Below are 18467 nucleotides of genomic sequence, written 5' to 3'. Positions count from 1 at the left end.
TTAGGCTAAATTAGTTATCCATTATCTTGAAGTGGGCGTAAAAAAAATTACCCGGGCGTTGAACTGAGGTGAGGTGGGCCAAGGGTCGTGGGGCCGTAAACTCGGAAATGAGGGGGGGGGGGGGGGACAGGGGGCGGGAGCCCGGGAGAATAGGGGGCGGGAGGGGTACGGGAGACGGGAGAGGAAAGGGTGGGAGGCGGGAGTTCTAAGAGGACGGTAAGCGGGAGAGCAATACAAAACGGTGAATTTCTTTACTCATTAATGCGTTAAAATACTATCAAAAAAAGAACTTAACAATGTTGTACAATGTTATTTGTCTTCCATTTAGCGTCCTCCGAGGCTTTACACAATATTTCATATCCGAGGACACACGAAAATTCGTGTTCAGGCGATGAACAGGGTTACTTCCGGTGAAATTTCAAGCGTGGCATGTGTACACATGTGTGAATGCCGCGCAAGTTTTTAGAAGCAAGGCGAGCAAGTACGCGTCTTGTAAATTTAGTATCAGAGATTCAATGTCGTCAAAGACCATTTTAGTAGTTCTTAGTATTTTTCAGTGCGGTAGTGAGAAATCTGGGGCATGGACGACCTCTCCTAATGACTGTCAATCGGACCGTACTAAAGATTTTGCTGCATGGAGTATGGGAATTTACTAACGGAATGCTGTTTCAATGAGCACGTGGAGAGTGCGGAGTGGTTCGTTTCACGACACCGTTTTTCGTTTTGGACAAGACAAAATCGATTCCTATTACAATAGGCAGCCAAACAGCATGGGAAGCAATCAGGAACGACTTTATAGAAAAGGGGAGTAGGATTAGGAGTAGAAGGAGATCAGTGCAGCCTCCTCGGCACATTGATCAAGACTTCTTTTTGATGAACAGTTTGTCCGGCCTAATTTGCATTTAATGCAGTAATTCTTTCATTAGAGCAGTAGCAACGAACTTAGAATTCACCACCAGTAACCCACAGATTTAAACCTTGGATTGAAAGTAGGTCCTAAAGTTTCATTTTACCTTTTCTCGAACTAAAAGCAATTTTTTCACGCAGTTTTAGGGAGTAAGGATATCGAGAAAGATATCAAGATTATAATTAGTGTATCAAGTAAACGCGATGGATTCGCAATAAGGCGCCGAGAATTAGGGAGATGTACCGAACTCTAAACTGGGGCGTTTGGCTGCCAGCTCGCCATGTTCTACTTCCCTATTTGAATAACATGATCCCAAAAAATGAATAATTAAGAAATTCAACAACTATTACACTGCACGATGGACTAAGACTGAGTGTCACTGAAAGAATGGTTAAACCGTCAAACAAGACGAACATGTTAGTCAAAAATTAAATACAAACAGCGGTGATAAACATAATAAACTTGCGCATTTTAGCTTGACGTAGCCTATGAAACGTCAAGGTACATAAAATGCGCAAGTTTATTATGTTTATCACCGCTGCTTGTATTTTATTTCTGATCAAGCTACGAGGCAAAGGTACGGGAGGCGGGAGGTTCTGACCCCCCTGTTCCCCCACTGGGAAATGGGCCGCGGGCCGCCTTAAATTTTAGCAAAACCCGTGACAACTACAGATTTTCTTTGAAACTAAATCCGGATTTGTGACGCAGATTATTCATTAAGGGTGACCCCGTGCATTCCTAAGACGCTTACCGGAAATTTTTTTCCCAAGTTCTATTCACTGAACTTATGACCTCACCACCTCTAGACAAAAAGAGAGACAACAGAGCTTTTATTCACAACCAGTCATTGTGGAAGAAAACTGCTTCAAGATGACAAAAGCGGACCGTTCTAAGAATGTGCCGTCAGATATTGACAAGAATGCTAATATGGAGGTGGAAGTTTCTCGGCAAGACACTGAAAACACGGAATTGAAGTTATCGGCTATCATCAGGAAGGCTAACAAAACCAACTCTGTCTTAAAAATAATTTGCACTCTTCTCGCTCTACTGTCTCTTGCTCTACTCATCACGGTAGGTGTGTTGGCAACGAAGAACAACACGGGGCCCTTGGAAAATGAATCGTCCGACGGAATTAAAGACTTCTGTCCAGAAGAAACACAGTTAACACCTTCACCAGCACTGTCGGCAGGTCTTTACGATGATTTATCAAGGGAAGAAATCCTAGCCGTACGAGATTACATTCTCAGTCAATCCTCGCTGAATGTTACACCCTACCAAGACGCCGCCATCAACGACAACTACATTTACCTGATCGAGCTACAGCAACCGCCCAAAGATGAAGCGCTTTATTTCCTCGACAATGAAAACGCCCACAAGCCTGAGCGCACCGCTAGAGTGGTAATTTACAATGGAGGAAAAGTCAACCCTGACGTTAGAGAATACCTAGTGAGTCCTGCAGCGAAACCCACTCAACAAATAGAAACAAGCGGCCCTGGACAAACGTACCCGATTCCATTTGACGCTCGCCCATCAGATAGTAAAGAAGAAGACCTTATGGACGGCTTCATCGTTAACGTGACAACACAAGTACGTGACTTGTTGCGTGACAGCTACGATGGGTACACCTACGCTGACTGTTCGGATAGATGTCTAACATATTCCTTTAGCGCGCCAGGGGAAAAGGGTGAACGGAAACATTGGGTGTGGTTTATGAGGGACTTGCCAGGCTTCTTTCTCCATCCTGTGGGTTTTGAACTGTATCTCAGCATGAAAGGAAGTGATGTGTCACTATGGAAAGTGGAAAAACTCTTCTATTTCAACACGTCTTTCGATAGTGTGGAGGAATTGATGCGTGCTTACAACAGCGGATCTCTTCATAAAGTCTTCCTTCCCGCCCCATCTTACTCAATTAAATCGCCCCTGTATTCATCCTATGTCCGCCGCGGGAAACCCCAGCCGCCAAAACCGTTACGACCGCCACAGATGGTTGAGCCCGATGGTAAGCGCTATACGGTCAGCGGACATCACGTGGAATACATGAAGTGGAGTTTTGACTTCCGGTCCAGAAGTTCATCCGGTTTACAGCTATTTGATATCAGATTCGATGGACAAAGAATCGTGTATGAGCTCAGTTTGCAGGAGGCCGCAGCTTTTTATTCAGGCTGGAGTCCCATGCAAATGTCGACAGATTATCTGGATACCGCGTGGGGCTTGGGAAGCAGTAAATTTGAGCTAGTGCGAGGTGTGGACTGTCCCAGAACCGCTACTTTCTTTGAGACGGTGCATTTTGTGGCTGCGACAAATCCCTCCAAGAATAGAAACTCGATCTGCTTGTTTGAGCTTGATCTTGGCCTTCCGCTGCGCAGACATTTTAGCAACAATTTCGAAGGTGGTTTCAATGTCTATGGAGGTATGCCTGGGAGCGCGCTAGTCCTGCGCTCGATTTCCACAACATACAACTATGATTATATTTACGATTACTTGTTCTATCCTAACGGTATCGTCAAGGTGAGGGTATCGACGTCTGGGTACGTGCAGGCGACATATTGGGCATCCAACGAGGCTCCGTACGGTAACCAGATCCATCCAGGCGTCGCAGGTACCATCCATGATCACTTGATCAATTACAAAGTGGATTTAGACATTACTGGACGCAAAAACTCTTATGAAACCATAGACATTAAGCTTGAAAACATCACAAATCCTTGGTTTCCTAAAGCGAAGCGAGTACAGAAGGTCATTAGTCGCAACTTAAAGATGACCGAGAAAGCAGCTATTTACAAACAGAACTTTGAGCATCCCAAGTACCTGAACTTCTTTAGTGAGGGAAATGTCAACAGGATGGGCGTGAATCGAGGATACCGCATCCACATCCGGGATATGATGAATCAGATGTACCCGAAAGACTGGGGACTAGTGAGAGGGGCTGATTGGACCAGAAACCAAATGACTGTCACTAGACGGAAGGAAAAAGAGGACAGAAGTTCTTCAATGTACAACCAGTACAGCATGTTAAATCCAGTCGTCGATTTTCAGCGATTCACAGCAGACAACGAAAGTATTGTAAACGAAGACCTGGTTGCCTGGGTAACAGTAGGCGTGATGCACGTGCCTCATTCCGAAGATATTCCGAACACTGCGACGGCTGCCAACTCGGCCAGCTTTTACCTACGACCGTACAATTACTTTGAGGAAGATCCCTCCATGGCTTCCCACGATGCTTTGATGATTTCACCAACTGAGGAAGTGGTCGCAGTCGAGAGGTTTGGAACTCCCCAGGGACCTGCGTGCGCAGTGAAAAACAAGCCTATGGACTTCAAAGGGACGTATGGAGATATCTAAGTCGAGATTCGGAATTAAACGTGATTGACTTTAGCGGAAATCATTGATTACCTTTTAGATATTATGTTTTTACTTTTGTATGTATCATTCATTGCCAGCTGCAGTGTCCATTACATCCCTCCCCTTCCCGGGCTGATCCTGGGGCATTAACATTTTTTGTAAACATCCATGCAAATGCGCCCATGGCGGGGTCTGACGAGCTGTTCAAATGCCCCACAGTAGCACACTACAGTTAAGAATAATTAGTCGATTCTTCGTTTCTGGAGTTACCTTAATTCTAATGAATGTTATATCATTCAGGCCAAAACCTTACTCTCAGATAAGTCTTATTTTTCTCAGTATTGCACTAGTGACTGTGGATCTATCATCTCATTTTATTTTTTTTGTTCCCCTTAGGCATACTTAATCACAATTTTTCGACGACCTTATCATTGAAAGAACGTGACAGTGTGTGAGGTAAAACACTGCACGAAAAAACGCCTTTGCGCACATCAAATGTGTGGTCGGAAGACTGTCAAAGGCCGCCTTTGATTCGAATCACAGGCAATCTCGTCCCCAGAGCCCGCGCGCGTTTTAGGCCAGCGGTGGCCACACGTCCACGAGCTCTGTGCTAATCAGAAACCGGAAGCAAGGATCCTGCTTCCGGTTTAAAGGGGGATACTGCTGACCGAATTAAAGACAGCCACTGGTAAAGAGCATCGAAGGCCAAAAAAACGAGTGAAAAAGGTGACAACCTCCATCCCTCCCGTTTGCCAGTGATTGTCATTCATGTGAGATTTCCTTGAAAACAAAACAACCGAAACAAAGGCTGCGTAAAATCTGGGTTTGGTTTAAGGATTTTCGATGATTTGCCTCTCTCAACCACGACAAATGACAAATTCATTTTGCACATTTTCAGGTCGTTAAAACCCAAACATTTTCCATAGACAGGGGCAAAAAAAAAACAACAAACATATAGGCTATGGCAATTAGAAACCATTTGTTGTACTATACTCATTTGGAATTAAATTAAGGCGGGGGTCTACCTGAAGGCCGTTTTCACGCCGCTTAAAATCGGTTCAACGGAAATATCTCGTTCGCGTTTCAAGCAATACAAAAACCCTATGCTCATGACACAAATCAATGTTTTGGGGTGTTTTGTAAATTTGTGGGTGATTTTTAGGTATATTTGGGAGGTGATAGTTTTTCTCAAAAGAGTAGTAAAATTAAGAGAAATAAGAAATATTGAAGATTTAGTGAAGTTTTAAAATTAAAATTTGTAGTTATAGACGGATATCAAGTAAGTCCACTAGAAACCCGGGGTGCTCTTGCGTGGGTATCAACTGCAACCAACAAATACCTTTAAAATGGGGGTGAATATTCGCAGTCTACGCAGTATCAGATAGCCAAGTTTTTTCATGACACCGTGGTAAAGTTAATAGCCAAACGAAAATAGAGCCTGTTCGGAGGTTATATAAGCCTTAACCCGAACTAACTAAAACAGGGTAAAGATTTTCAAACAACATTCGAGAAACTTCAGCAAGATACCGTTCCTAACCTGATTGCCGTCGACGACAAATACCAACAATTGTTTACAAATGTAAGCTTATTTTTTTCCGCCGTGAAATTTACAAAAGATAGGTTTCACAAGATCAGTTTTTGCTTACCCAGTTACCATGATCCCAGAATAAATACAATAAAATGGCAGAAGTACATTTAATAACAGGACACAACTCTGTAAACGTTAAACTGAAATAACCAGCAACTTGAAAATCTAAGCTTACCAGAAAGATCGCGATTTTTTTTTTCAATTCACACACTCAGTGTATTAAAGCTTAAGAAACTCACCCTGAAAAAAAATATATTTTACCTGCATTCGATGTGGTTTATCAGTCCTATAAGCTGCAAACTTACAAAGCTCAAAAATGAACTGTTGTGTAAAGAGTGACAACGATCGCTATTTTTGTCTTTCTGTCCGTCCGCTTTCTGAACCACTTTTTGGGCCACGCATTCTTGAACACTCAGCTTTTAACGCAGTGGTAACAAAGGCCGTTGGTTTTCCTTGTTCAAGTTCAATTATGTTTCTGCTGGGCTGCTGAAAGAATGTCTGTTCCTGTTCAACAAAGTAATCCCTCAATAAATTCTGCTCCAGTCAGATCAACTCGCAGACTCCGCGGTGCGAATGGATTACAAGTTTGGTTCTTTCAGTTCCTTCAACAGCACGAGAAAGGCTGTTAAACTCTTATCCGCTTTAAACAATGTTAAGAACGATTTTAAACGGCCATCATTGACTATGAACCACATTTCAGAGTCGATAATTAGAGGAGTTTTTCCGAAAATTGTCAGGTCCATCGCTAACTCGACCGTCGCAAGTGTCAACTGTCATTCAGCTTTGTCAAACGCTGCAACATATCGCAGAGGTTTTCGCGCCTTTTCCGTCTAGTCATGTGATTTGACTTGCTATCTTTTTCGTGCTTACTCACGGCAAAAAAAAAAAAAAAAAAATGGCGTGTGAAAATTTAGTTGCATTTCGATTCTCAATGGCGGTTTTTGCTTCGATATCTTTGACAGTCTATTTCATTTCTTGTTTTGAAACCTCCGATCCAGTTCAAAGACCCTTCCGGTAAAATGTATTAGCCAATCAGATTTCGATTTGCTGGATTTTGACATTGATTAGCCCAGAGGTCTTGCTTCCTTGGTGCTGACCAAAAGGAACGCAGCCTCTGGGAACGAGATTGAATCACAGGTGACAAAGGCCGCATTTGATTCACGCGCGTCAAAGGTGGAGTCAAATTTGATTCGAATCAAAGATATCACATATTTGATCCACCTTTGATGCGCGTCATAGGCGGAGTCAAGGTTGTTTGATTTCAATTTGACGCGCGTCAAAGGTAGGGTCAAAGTTGTTAATACATTTGAACTCACTTTTGATTTGAGTCAAAGGTATATGCAAAGGCGTCACATATTTGATGCGCATCAAATGTGTTGTCAAAACTATTATTATATTTGACCTCATCTTTGATACGAATAAAAAAAAGAGCAAATCCAATTTTTCGTGAAGTGAAAATCAGGGCCGGGTTGTTCGAAAGCCGATTAACGCTAATCTACGATTAAAAGCTAATCGATGTTTTCACCTCGCTCTTTAAATGTGGTTTCAAAGTCTAATTTCAAGGTAAAGGTAATGGAAGGTATAAGTCCAAACTGAGGGACAAAAATGTTTTGGACGAATCTTTACCGACTAGTAATTAAACTAGAATCAAACTTCACGTTAATCCAGGATTAGCTTAATCGGGCTTTGAACAACTGGGCCCTGGGCCCGTTTCTCGAAGGTCCCGGTAACTTTCCGGGCCCGATAAGTATATTTTGAAATGTTTTTTCTCGCCGATTACACAGTGATCACAGACATGGTTCTTGGCTAATGTGTTCATAGAATTATAAGATTTTTAAATTTGATATTCAAAGCTAACAAAACTTGACTTCATTTCGGAAACATTTATCGGCACCAAAGACACTTATCGGGCCCGATAAGTTACCGGGTCTTTCGAGAAACGGGCCCCAGGAGGCCTTCAAATATCCTGGGTTAGATTCATGCCCAATGCCTGGGATTAACAGCCTGGAATTGAAAAATACCTCACTAATGCACCCCCCCCCCCCAACACACACACACCCACACCCGAAGGAGGGATGGGCACTGCGGGAATCTCGGGGTGGACTGATGCACTGCTTACTCATATCAAGCTCAAATCAAATCAAATAACTTTATTTATCCACGGTTTTCTCATCAGTTACAATTCAAGTACATCAAGACATATTGGATAAATCAAAACACTATTTACAAGAATTCATAATACTGTATAACCAATCTAAAACAACATATAAATAAAGTAAAACTGCTTACGTTTCAATATTTGCTTTTTGACCTATCACTTACCTACCTACTTAGCAGCATCACTTACCTACCTACTTACGCTATTTACAACGTTAAAATGTCATGCGAACCTTTTCCTTTCTTTTTGATGTATCAAAGGCACCTTGATAAAATTACCTTACGAAAGAGCGGTTACACGCGCTAAATGCAATTTTCAATGGCAAAACGGTCTTTTGCCGTGGTAAAAATGTCCCGTGCAACCGAGATATTATGTATTGTGCAGCTCCACTAGCGTATTCTCTGGATGTTATGGAGTGTAGGTCGCATCAACTCGAGCACCTTGCGCCGCGGCCTTCCTACAGGTCTTTATCCCGTTATGATTTACGGCGAAATAACAAGAGAATTCTTCTTCTGTTACCACGGGGGATCGATCCTTCATGGCGGCAGCTCCACGGCTTTGGAACAGTCTTCCCATAAGCATTAGATCTGCTTGCAGCACAAGTGATTCAGTTTAAACAGAAACTTAAGACATTTTTATTCAGTAAGGTATTTTCTTAGTACAATTAGCTTATAACAAGCCTTTTAGCTTTATATAGTTTTCTGTAAATTACCTTTCTCATAGCCACTGTAAATATTAACGTATATTAACACTGTAATGTTAACGGGTTCTTCTTGTTCTTCTTTTTTTTTTCTTTTGGATTTTATTGTAATGTCTGTTATGCGCATTTGATTATTTTTATAGAAAATTCGCAATATAAATATTATTATTAGGTCTTTCTTGAAAAAAACCCCACAATGCTGGATAGTATGATCATAAAACAAACAAAAATACAACGTTTTCCGACATACCTGTGCACGGTTTAGCCACAAATTAGAATTTTGGCTCTTTTCGATTACCGTAAAATGTTTTGGACGTTAACAATTGCGAACAACTGAAACTATTTTCGACGATTTATTTTCAACGTTGACGCTGTCGAGGCATTTGAGCCGAAAATGCGTCACATCACTCTGCAGCCTCGCTCCCGAGGTCTAGGGAAACGAGGTTTGGCCATTTCTGAGTTGTTGTGAACCTCATTATGAAAGCGAGGCTCAGTGCAACTAATATTAATATCAAAAGCTTTGCACTTAGCCTCGCTTCCACAATGAGGTTCAAAGCAGGTCGGAAATGGCCAATTTCCACGCATAAAGTATATAGGAAACGCTAGCACGCAGGGGTTTATCAGTATGATCTGAACATGCAATAACAAAGGGAACTTGAATTTTATTGAGATTGTTCTCGAATTGAGAGCCATGCATTTCAGGCTACGCAAGGGCCTACGTAATTTTATTGCAACACGAGAGAGATCATGCCAAAAGCGAACGTGTCATGTGCGGAACGACAACGCTGAATTTCATGTTGTAACAAAGTTGGTTTGTACGGAGAAAGAAAAGTGTTTCACCAGTCAGGCCAACTGTTTGGAATTTCCTGAGAAAAATCTCAACTAATGCTATTATTTGCCGTCATAAGACTAACACATGTTCAGGGTGTTATGGAAAGGAGAATACAGTGGAAAATTAAAAAAAAGTCGTTTTGTTTTTGAATTTTTTATTATTATTATTAAATGTTCAACTATTCGAAAGTTTAACGATTCAGGTGAAAGAAGTCGAGTACTACTTTCCTGTGGTACTGTTTATTATGCTGTACAAGGTGGTTCTAACTTTAGAGTCTGTGAATGAAATCCTAAAGTGTGACCATTCAAATGAAAGCTGCTGAACAGTACTTTCCTGTGGTACTGTTTAGTATGCTGTAAAAAGTGGCTCTTACTTGGGAGTCTGTGAATGAAATCCTAAAGTGTGACCATTCAAATGAAAGCAACTGAGCAGTGCTTTCCAGTGGTGCTGTTTATTACACTGTACAATGTGGTTCTAACGGTTCAGTCTGTGTACTAAATCCTAATCTACAAAGTAGGACGTCCCTATCGCGCTGTTCGCATTTCAATTTCTGTAAACAAAGAGTTCGTCTAATTTGTGCTTTGTCACTTGCTAACCATCAAAAGCAAAGAATGAAGAAGATTTGCCGCTGAAGTCTCTTTCGCGTTTGACAAATGATGAGAATGACGAAACACAGTTGCCAATAAAATGATCAGCTCTGCCCAGGATAGCCAGGTCCAACTGAGGTAACCACGGGTTAAAATGGAAAACTTGCACCTGAAATCAAAGAGGAAATAGTGCGTCATACTTTAGAACAGCACCTTCTTTTGCTACTGCGCATGCATTCTGCGCATCTTGGGATGGTCCTCTCTCGTCCCCAGAGCCCGCTTTTCTTTTGGTCAGCACCAAGAACCCTTCCCATCGTCAGTCATGCGCAAAAGGGAAGAGCTCTGGGGTCAAGAGTGCTCTGATGACATTTTACGCGGTTGGTGACTCTGCGACAAAAGAAGGTCTTAGCAAGGGCTTTTGAAATCCAAAACGAAAATTGAGGGTAAACCTTTGTCTCAGTTTCAGCACAGTTGGAAACAAAGAAGATAAAAATCCCGGTGATATAGCGCCTTTGAGGAGATTTTTTGACTTGAAAATGGCCGCACGAGCTGATTTGTTCAGGCCAAAACAAAAGTGAAAACGAGGTAAACTCGTTCCCAGGGTCTCTCTTCTTCTCACCCCCTGGTTGTCGTAACGTGCGGGCGAAAAGCGCGGTTTTCACTCTCACTGAAAATCTCTGAAATAAACGACTAAGAGCGATTAAAATCATAACAAAATCCTTCTTTTGGCTTCTCGAAAATACAAACGTTGTGTATACGCAGAAATGGAAAAAGTACGTGAGAAACGTTTGCAAAGGTCTCAAAGATGGAAAAGGAAAAAATCCATAAGAATACCCGGCAAATTTTGTTTCCATCGTTTTCTAGAATCGACGCTTTATACGTTCAGCTTTTTACTGCGCTGTAATCATAACTTACAATAATCTCATGGCATTCACTTACATTCAACCCTTTAAGTCTGAACTTCAATTCGTCTAGCATTGGATCACTATCCGTAGCAACGAACACAGCCTTGGCTCTGTGTTTCATCACAGCTTCCTCGGTGCGATTAAGAATGTCTTGCTTGGGTGGAAAACAAAGATCTCTTGTAACGGTTCTGTATCGCGAGTATCCAAGGCACTGTGGTGAGGCCATGAAACGGTGGATTCCTTCCGTATGTTCACAAGCATTTTTCTTGGAAAAAGAGAAAAAAAAACATCATAAACATTACGTACAGAATTGATATTGGTTGACAGCTTGTGTGGAAAATTTTTCGATATACCTTTCGACCTGATTACATTAGGCTTTTTTTTTTCTTTCTGTGCACATGTGCTTGGTGTCAAATATAGAGTTAACGGTTAAAAGTAAGATATGACATCTCAGGTGTGTTGCCGCTATTAACAATAGTTTTAGCTAGGTCAATTTTCAGTCAAGCTCTGGCCGACATCGCTGCCAAAATGGAGGAGAACGCCAGTGTTATGTGGTCCTCTTGTCTCTGTTACCCAGTCAATTCCATTGCGCAGGTGAATTCCAACAAACGGTCCCACTGGCAAAGTGCTCTGAATATATTCGTCTACTTCTTTGTTAATCTTGTCAGACCACTTTAAGAAAGCATGTGCTTGACGATTCTGCTCTTCCACTGGAAAACTAGCCGGAGCACCCCTGAAGGCGAGAACTGGGTGCTTTGATGGAGGAAACCTGCCTCAGAAGAAGAAGTGAAATATTAAAGATGATTCTAATCAAACGTTTGAGTCTGTGGATGAACTGTGCTAAAGTGCAACAATTGAAAGGAAAGCTACTAAGCATGACTTTCCGGTGGTGCTGTTTATTTTACTGTAAAAAGTAGTTCTCCTGTAGCATAATATGATTATGTAAATGAAATCTTAAAGTAAGATCATTCAATATACACTTTTCGGCAGTACTTTCCTGTGGTGCTGGTAATGTTATGCTGTACAAGGTGGTTCTAACTTAAGAGTCTGTGTATGAAACCCTAAAGTGTTGAAAGTTAGTCAACTTAGTACTTTCACATGGAGCTGTTTATTATGTTTTACAGTCAGTGTACGTTACGCATGACCAGTATTTCCTTGTAATGTTCGACATTTGAATGGGATCTTGAAGATTTCTTTGGAAATCTATCTGAAAAAGACGTATTTATTTAATAACTAACCCCTTCAAAAAAATCAAAATACTTGGGAAACAATATTTGAGAAATACTTAGTTCTGTATTGTAAAGACAAATTCAGTACTATACCGTAAATAAACCTGAGGGTAACGCCTGCGTAGGAACTCTGAAATCTCGTTGGCAGTGTTCAAAACTGGCATGTTAACGTCAAAACTACGTTCAAATTTCAAAAATGCTGGTCACACGTAATACAGATTGATTGTAAAGGGTGCATGGTTATAACTTTCAGTTTTATGATCTCAATCTTGTCAGGAAAAAACAACAACACGGACAGCTTGTGTCCTGAGGGGCTTTTCAGTATTTTTCAGACGAAGACAACTTTTCAAAGCTTGTATGAATCAAAGACAACAGGAAATATAACGCATTACAATACCTCAGAATACAAAACTGAACCATTATTTTTAATTAATATTTTCACTGAAACAAATATATTTTCTGCCCTTTGAAAATGACACAAAAACTAGGTGACACAATAGGCCGTTGTTGAGAAACAAGATAAGATACATCTTAACTGAATGCAAATATATGAAGCATATATTAAATTTTGAACTGCGGATGAAAGATCAAATAGAAGAAAGATCCTCGCAGTTACTATGCAACTTAACCCTTTAAGCCCCGAAGGAAATGCCAAATTTTTCTAAATCAGTAACTATGAACCAAGAGACCACATGTGATATACCATTTGAAAGGTATTTTTTGGGGTATGCTATAAATCACACCAAAAGAAATGGAGGAGGTCACAGATTGAAATGACAAGTGCCCAAAATGAAAAAAATAAAAACGTTTAAAATTTTCCTGTTCCTTGTACAGATTGGGATTGCCCCTAAACTATAGCTTGATTTGCAGCTCTCAGTGCATTGGTTGTTGTCAGATATTAACTTGGCCTAAAAAGTACAAAGATAAAAAGTTCCAAAAGTTGCAGGGGTGGTAAATCAAGTCTTATATAGGAGGGGGGCATGATATTATGCCTTCCATGTGATGATCTTTCCAAGATCTTTTAGTTGTGCAAATTTCACGCAAATTGACTGAATACTGAGCATGTAATTGCATCTTGTGCCATATGGCACTATCCGGGCTTTAAGGGTTAAGCAGCTACGAAAAGAAAGCCTGAAAAAAATTCAGGCTTAAACGGGATTGAAACCCATGATCTCTGCGATGCTGGTGCAGTGCTCTACCAACTAAGCTCCGGCATCGCAGAGGTCATGGGTTCGAATCCCGTTCAAGCCTGAATTTTTTTCAGGCCTTCTTTTCGCAACTGCTTAAGTTGCGTAGTAACTGCAAGGATCTTTCTTCTATTTGATACATCTTAACTATTAAGGAGGGCTTCATTAAACTGGCCCCAGAACAGACCAGTACAATAGAAGAGGCTGAGCATTTGCCAATGAATGCAAGTGATTTAAGACATCTTGCCTGATACATTTTCCTCAATTATCCCTGTTAACTAAGAAAATTTCCCACCCCCAAAACAAAACAAAAATTGTGGATATCGGTAATAATAATTGTTACAATTGGGAGAGCAAAGTGGAAGGGGTGAGACTGTTAGATGCACGAGACAAAAGATATTTTAAAAAATGTGCATAATCAAAGAGAACACTTACTCCTTCACCCACTGGTCTCTCTCGTAAGGGTCCTGAACTTGAATCCCAAGATGGTAGACTATTTTCTCATCAAAATCAATTCCAAGTTCATCCCAAAATGGTTTGAAAGGATTTCCTTCCTGAATAATAAAGTAAAGTTAGAAATGAAAACCTGAGAGCATGACCACCCTATATATGACAAATTTTAGGTAGTTTTTTCATTTGGCTCATTAAAGTGCTTAATTTTTGCAAGTAGTCTTCAAATTAGTCAGAGAACAGCGCTCTGTATTTTTTTTAAAGTTTTATTTATTTCTTCTTTTTTTTTTTTGCTGGTTTATGCTCAGATTTTCAAGAAACCCACGGTCACAATATCGAATTAGCAAAAGAAAAGACAAGAAAGAAGCAGAATAACAGACCGACCCTGGCCTTGGAGTAAAAGAGACAGAGCGTCATGATGGGTCGGCATGCAATTTAAATTCAGACACTTTTAAGCAAAAGGAAAAACCAACCTTTGGCTAACATTATTTTGACATAAGACACTTTTATTTAGCACTTCCAACCCTCTCTCCTTCATTGAGGCCGCTTTTGTACTTGAACAGAGACAAATAAGGGACTGGAGAGAGTAAAATGATGAGGAGTGCGGTTGTTCTTCCTGTCCTTCCTCGCACCCCCTCCTTCTCCATTTTTATTTTACTTCCCATTTTCAACTTTTTGCTCCTTTTTTTATGAAGGAGCCTCTGCGGAGAAGAGAGCTCCAACCTGTGAAGAGACTCCTTGAATGGAATTAAAGGATGGACGTAAAATCAATGAGAGGACTGGGTGGGGCCAATGAGTCCTAAAAAGACAAGGGGGGAGGGACATTATTCCATAATGCTTGGCTTTTTTTAGTGCTGACCATCGTTTCGTCTTGTCTCTCCTATAGAGTACTTAAGTGTGACGTCACATATTTCTCACCCTCAAGAGTACCACATGGCACAAGAAGTCATTAGTGCTTAATACTGGGTCAATAGTTATTCACTATGAGAAGGGTAAATACACTGATATTTTATTTTACTGTCATCATCATCATCGTCATCATCATCGTCATTATCATCATCATTAAATCCTACCTTCATAATACATTTTTTATCAGACCCAGGGGGAAGCCAGCAGTACCCACGCCTTGTTCCTTTGGGCCAGTGGGTGGATGCCAAATGTTTCATGAAGTCTTCTGCTAGAATAACTCGGTGATAGGATTGAAGAGGCTCAACTTGAAAAAAATCAGAGAAAGGTACATTTTTCTGTTGAAAAAGTAAAATGTTGATGAAAAACATATATTATTAATAATATATATAATATACGGTAATTTAAAAGTTTCTGAGAGTATATTTGTAGGCACTGTAAGGGTGCATTTGATTGACCCTACTCCAGAATAGGAATACATAGTAACTGTGGTACAGTGATTGCTAGAAATCCCTCATAAGAGGTTTCTGGAGTTACTGGTCAGGAATGCATTTAATGGCTCTTTAATCATTATCAATCAGTGAAAGTATGTTTAATGTGTTTAATTTTCCAAATTCACCCAAAAAGAGAACTCTAATGTCAGCCAATTCCACTTATTCTTATTCCAGAATATGGTCAATTGAATGTGACCTTAACATTTAAAACTAACATTTCATGGAACAATCTATTGAAGGGCTTGCTAAAAAAAAAGGTCGTCATGCGATGATTAGTATTATTAATAAAGAATGAAGGAAAGTAAGCTAGGTGTCATGTACATAGACATGTGACATTCTAAGAAGAGTATGTTGATGATTCCAAAAGATATTTTGCAGAGAAACATGTCTGAATCAAACATTAAGGAGGCAACTTTCCTTTTGAAACTGATGTTTAACTACCGGTATCAAGTGGTCACAATTATCTGCCAGACAAAAACAGATGCTGTTGAATTTTTAAACTGCTGGGCCATGCCTACCTGAGAAGCTAGGAGCATTAGGGTTGGGGGAAAAATGATGTTATGACATCAGCTATGTAAGTTTTATATATTGCCAAAATGGCTCCCATTTTTTAACAATTAATATCCTTTTATTTGCATTCAAATTAACCCTTCTTGCCTTGATCAAGGTAAGTATTCTTTTGATTTTTGAGCCTTAAAAGAGTGAGGTAAGAAGGGATTAAATTTGAATACTAACAAACAAATATTAAAATGTTAGCCATTTTGGAATAAGCTCTAAATCTTAATTAGAAATTATCCAGGAAAATGAGATAATAATTATTTCTTCACTTACATATGTTCTCCAAGGAGGAAGAATCAAAGTCCTGTCAAGGGCTTTGGCAAATGCTATTGCTCCTAGAAAATGTTCAGCTTGGTTTCCAAATCTTCCTATATCAAAACAATAACAACACTGAAAATATTTTAACTGGAAAATTATGGATCCAGGTACAACAGTGATCTAGTGGTACAATTTAAGTATCTTGGTTAATTATTGGTAATAATATTGAAGGGCCTAATGCCAATCTCGTACCCAAAGTCCTCAGGCTCTTAACCAGCGGTTTGTCACCAGGAGAGACTCTGGGGAACTGGAATTTTATTACCGCAGGATTTCTGTGGTAAAACAATGCATACTGTTACAGGGCAGCCAATAAACAAAATTAAATTTTTTTGAATTCTCCAGAGTCTCTCCTGGCGCCTACCCGCTGATCAAAAAGCCTGAGGACTCTGGGTAAGAGATTGGCCTAGTACAAGAAGAGTGTAAATGATGATGGTGATGATTCACCCTTAGCATCCAAATTTCACTGAATTCGCTCTACAGTGAACTCTCCCTTTGCAGACACCTCATTATTACAGACAACCCGGTAATGTGGACAGCAGCTAAATCCCCATGGCAAAAATAAATTACTGACAGAAATTTGACTGACTCACGCTCCCGAGGGTGTCCGCAATAAAGGGAGTTTACTGTAATTTGACTTGCATACAGACTGTGTCAGAAACATAGTTCCGAACTATAACGTTGGGATTTGCGGGCTCGAATTCACCCAACAAGCTTATACCTTAAGCCTGATATGGCTTAACAAAACATCCAACCGGTGATAACAACTCTCTTGACCAAAGTAGAGCCTACAGACTTGTTATCACATTTATTTAGTTGATTTAGAACTTAACCTTCATCATACAGTAAAAGGACATAACGTAACAGTGTTCACACAACATCTGGAGATGAAAGGAAATGAAGACATGAATAAAAAAGTATTTCTAGAACTGCATGTTTCCAAATATTTCAGTATAAGTTAAATTTTTAGTCCAAATCACTTAATGAACTTAAAAATGTTTATCCCGGAGATTCAGACTATATGAGTGCAGAGGTCAGGAGGTACAATCAAATCTAAGAGACTCCTGGATAGTCTGGTTGATTTTGTATGTGTAATGTGTAGTTCAATAAATTTTATTAGTTGTATTAAAGGGAAATGTCAGCTGGTCAGGGCACATGCTCAGTAGAGTCCGGTTAAGACTAATTTGCATACAACTTGTCTCAGGATTTTTGTATTTCCGCCATTGCAAATATCACAACAAACAGCTTCTGTAATTACTAAAGAATGTTTGTAAATTGAGTGACAGACCTACCCGGTAAATAATTAAATAAACGAATAAATAAATAAAAATTTAGCTAACTTTCCAAAAATAAATGCAATTCAAACAGATGAAAACAGCTTACTGAACTCTCTGACAGTATTTGAAAAAGTTGGGTCAATAATTTCAAGGTGCTTCTCATCAATGCGGGCATGCGTATGGGGTGACATAGTCCCTTTCATTTTTACAGTAGCTTGAATTCTCCTTACATACAAGCTTTTCTCTAGACACTGACAGAGTTTGAGGCATGGCTTTTTATCAGCTAGTATACACAGAGGAGACTTATATTGCGGCTCAGTATTAAAAGCTTGTAATTCATAGGTCCTGGGCACAAATCCTCCTGACTTCCCAGTGCCAGGATTTTATAGCAGTCGACCCAAATTCAACTGGTTGATCCATGCTTTGCAAATATCCAACTGGTCAGTCCCATGCCGTTACGTTGGGGAATTCTTGAAAAAAAAAGTGACTTATTTTTATTGAGAATTAACATTATTTTGCTTGATGTACATGTCCCTACGAGATTTAACCATGTAGGGTTTATTCTCAAAAATAGTATTTAAGAACCCAAAACTAGGCCCCCTTAAGCTTCCCAGATTTTTGAGGGCCAGTTGCAAAATGATATTAAAACCTCCCAGCGGGAATGAGGAACAACAGAGAGGTTTCTTCGTGCTTAAAGAAAACAAATTGTCACAATTAAGATTCGTTATCGATTGCTAAAAAGAAAAAAAAAATTTATCAAGCACTTACCCATACATGGACAATAGAACACATAGCCTCGGAGATCCCATTTGAAATCCGATGAATTACTCTCAATTTCCGAAGCTAATACCTGATGAAGCAGCACAAACAAAGAAGAAAAGAACACAAGTATACTAACTAGATAAGGATTCATTTTAAAGCAACAGAGAAATCGAGAAAATAATCATTGAGCACTAGAAAAACTTTGCAAAATTAATTTGGCAGCTGAATCAATGTTTTCAAGGTAGTTCCGCTTGCAGAAGTAATTTTCCC

At 40.0% G+C, this 18467-nt stretch overlaps 1 protein-coding gene and 1 pseudogene across 3 annotated transcripts in view; one reads left to right on the top strand and one right to left on the bottom strand.

Moving 5' to 3' along the window:
- Positions 1 to 1725: 1725 nt before the first annotated feature.
- Positions 1726 to 18467, top strand: part of LOC146479571 (diamine oxidase [copper-containing] pseudogene) — a 28392-nt pseudogene continuing 11650 nt past the window's right edge. Inside the window, exon 1 of the transcript XR_014864852.1 lies at positions 1726 to 4705. The product of XR_014864852.1 is annotated as a diamine oxidase [copper-containing] pseudogene (transcript). The remainder of the gene's footprint in view (positions 4706 to 18467) is intronic.
- On the bottom strand, positions 7973 to 18446 carry LOC146479573 (GDP-fucose protein O-fucosyltransferase 1-like). 2 transcript variants are annotated; one of them, XM_085110404.1, is made up of 7 exons: positions 18204 to 18446; positions 16117 to 16211; positions 14959 to 15129; positions 13871 to 13989; positions 11593 to 11788; positions 11054 to 11284; positions 7973 to 10283 (listed from the first exon to the last, which is right to left on the bottom strand). In XM_085110404.1, the coding sequence occupies exons 1-7, from the start codon at positions 18346 to 18348 to the stop codon at positions 10119 to 10121; spliced, it is 1122 nt and encodes a 373-aa protein (XP_084966530.1). In that variant the 5' UTR covers positions 18349 to 18446; the 3' UTR covers positions 7973 to 10118. The 2 variants fall into 2 exon arrangements, with proteins under 2 accessions (XP_084966530.1, XP_084966531.1); XM_085110405.1 differs by having other exon boundaries at positions 16117 to 16207; positions 18204 to 18327.

The sequence above is a fragment of the Pavona decussata genome, unplaced genomic scaffold (genome assembly GCF_977016875.1).
Source record: "Pavona decussata unplaced genomic scaffold, jaPavDecu1.1 SCAFFOLD_58, whole genome shotgun sequence".
Classification (NCBI taxonomy): domain Eukaryota; kingdom Metazoa; phylum Cnidaria; class Anthozoa; order Scleractinia; family Agariciidae; genus Pavona; species Pavona decussata.
The sequence above is the reverse complement of the archived record's forward strand: the minus strand, read 5'-3'. Positions and strand labels throughout refer to the sequence as shown.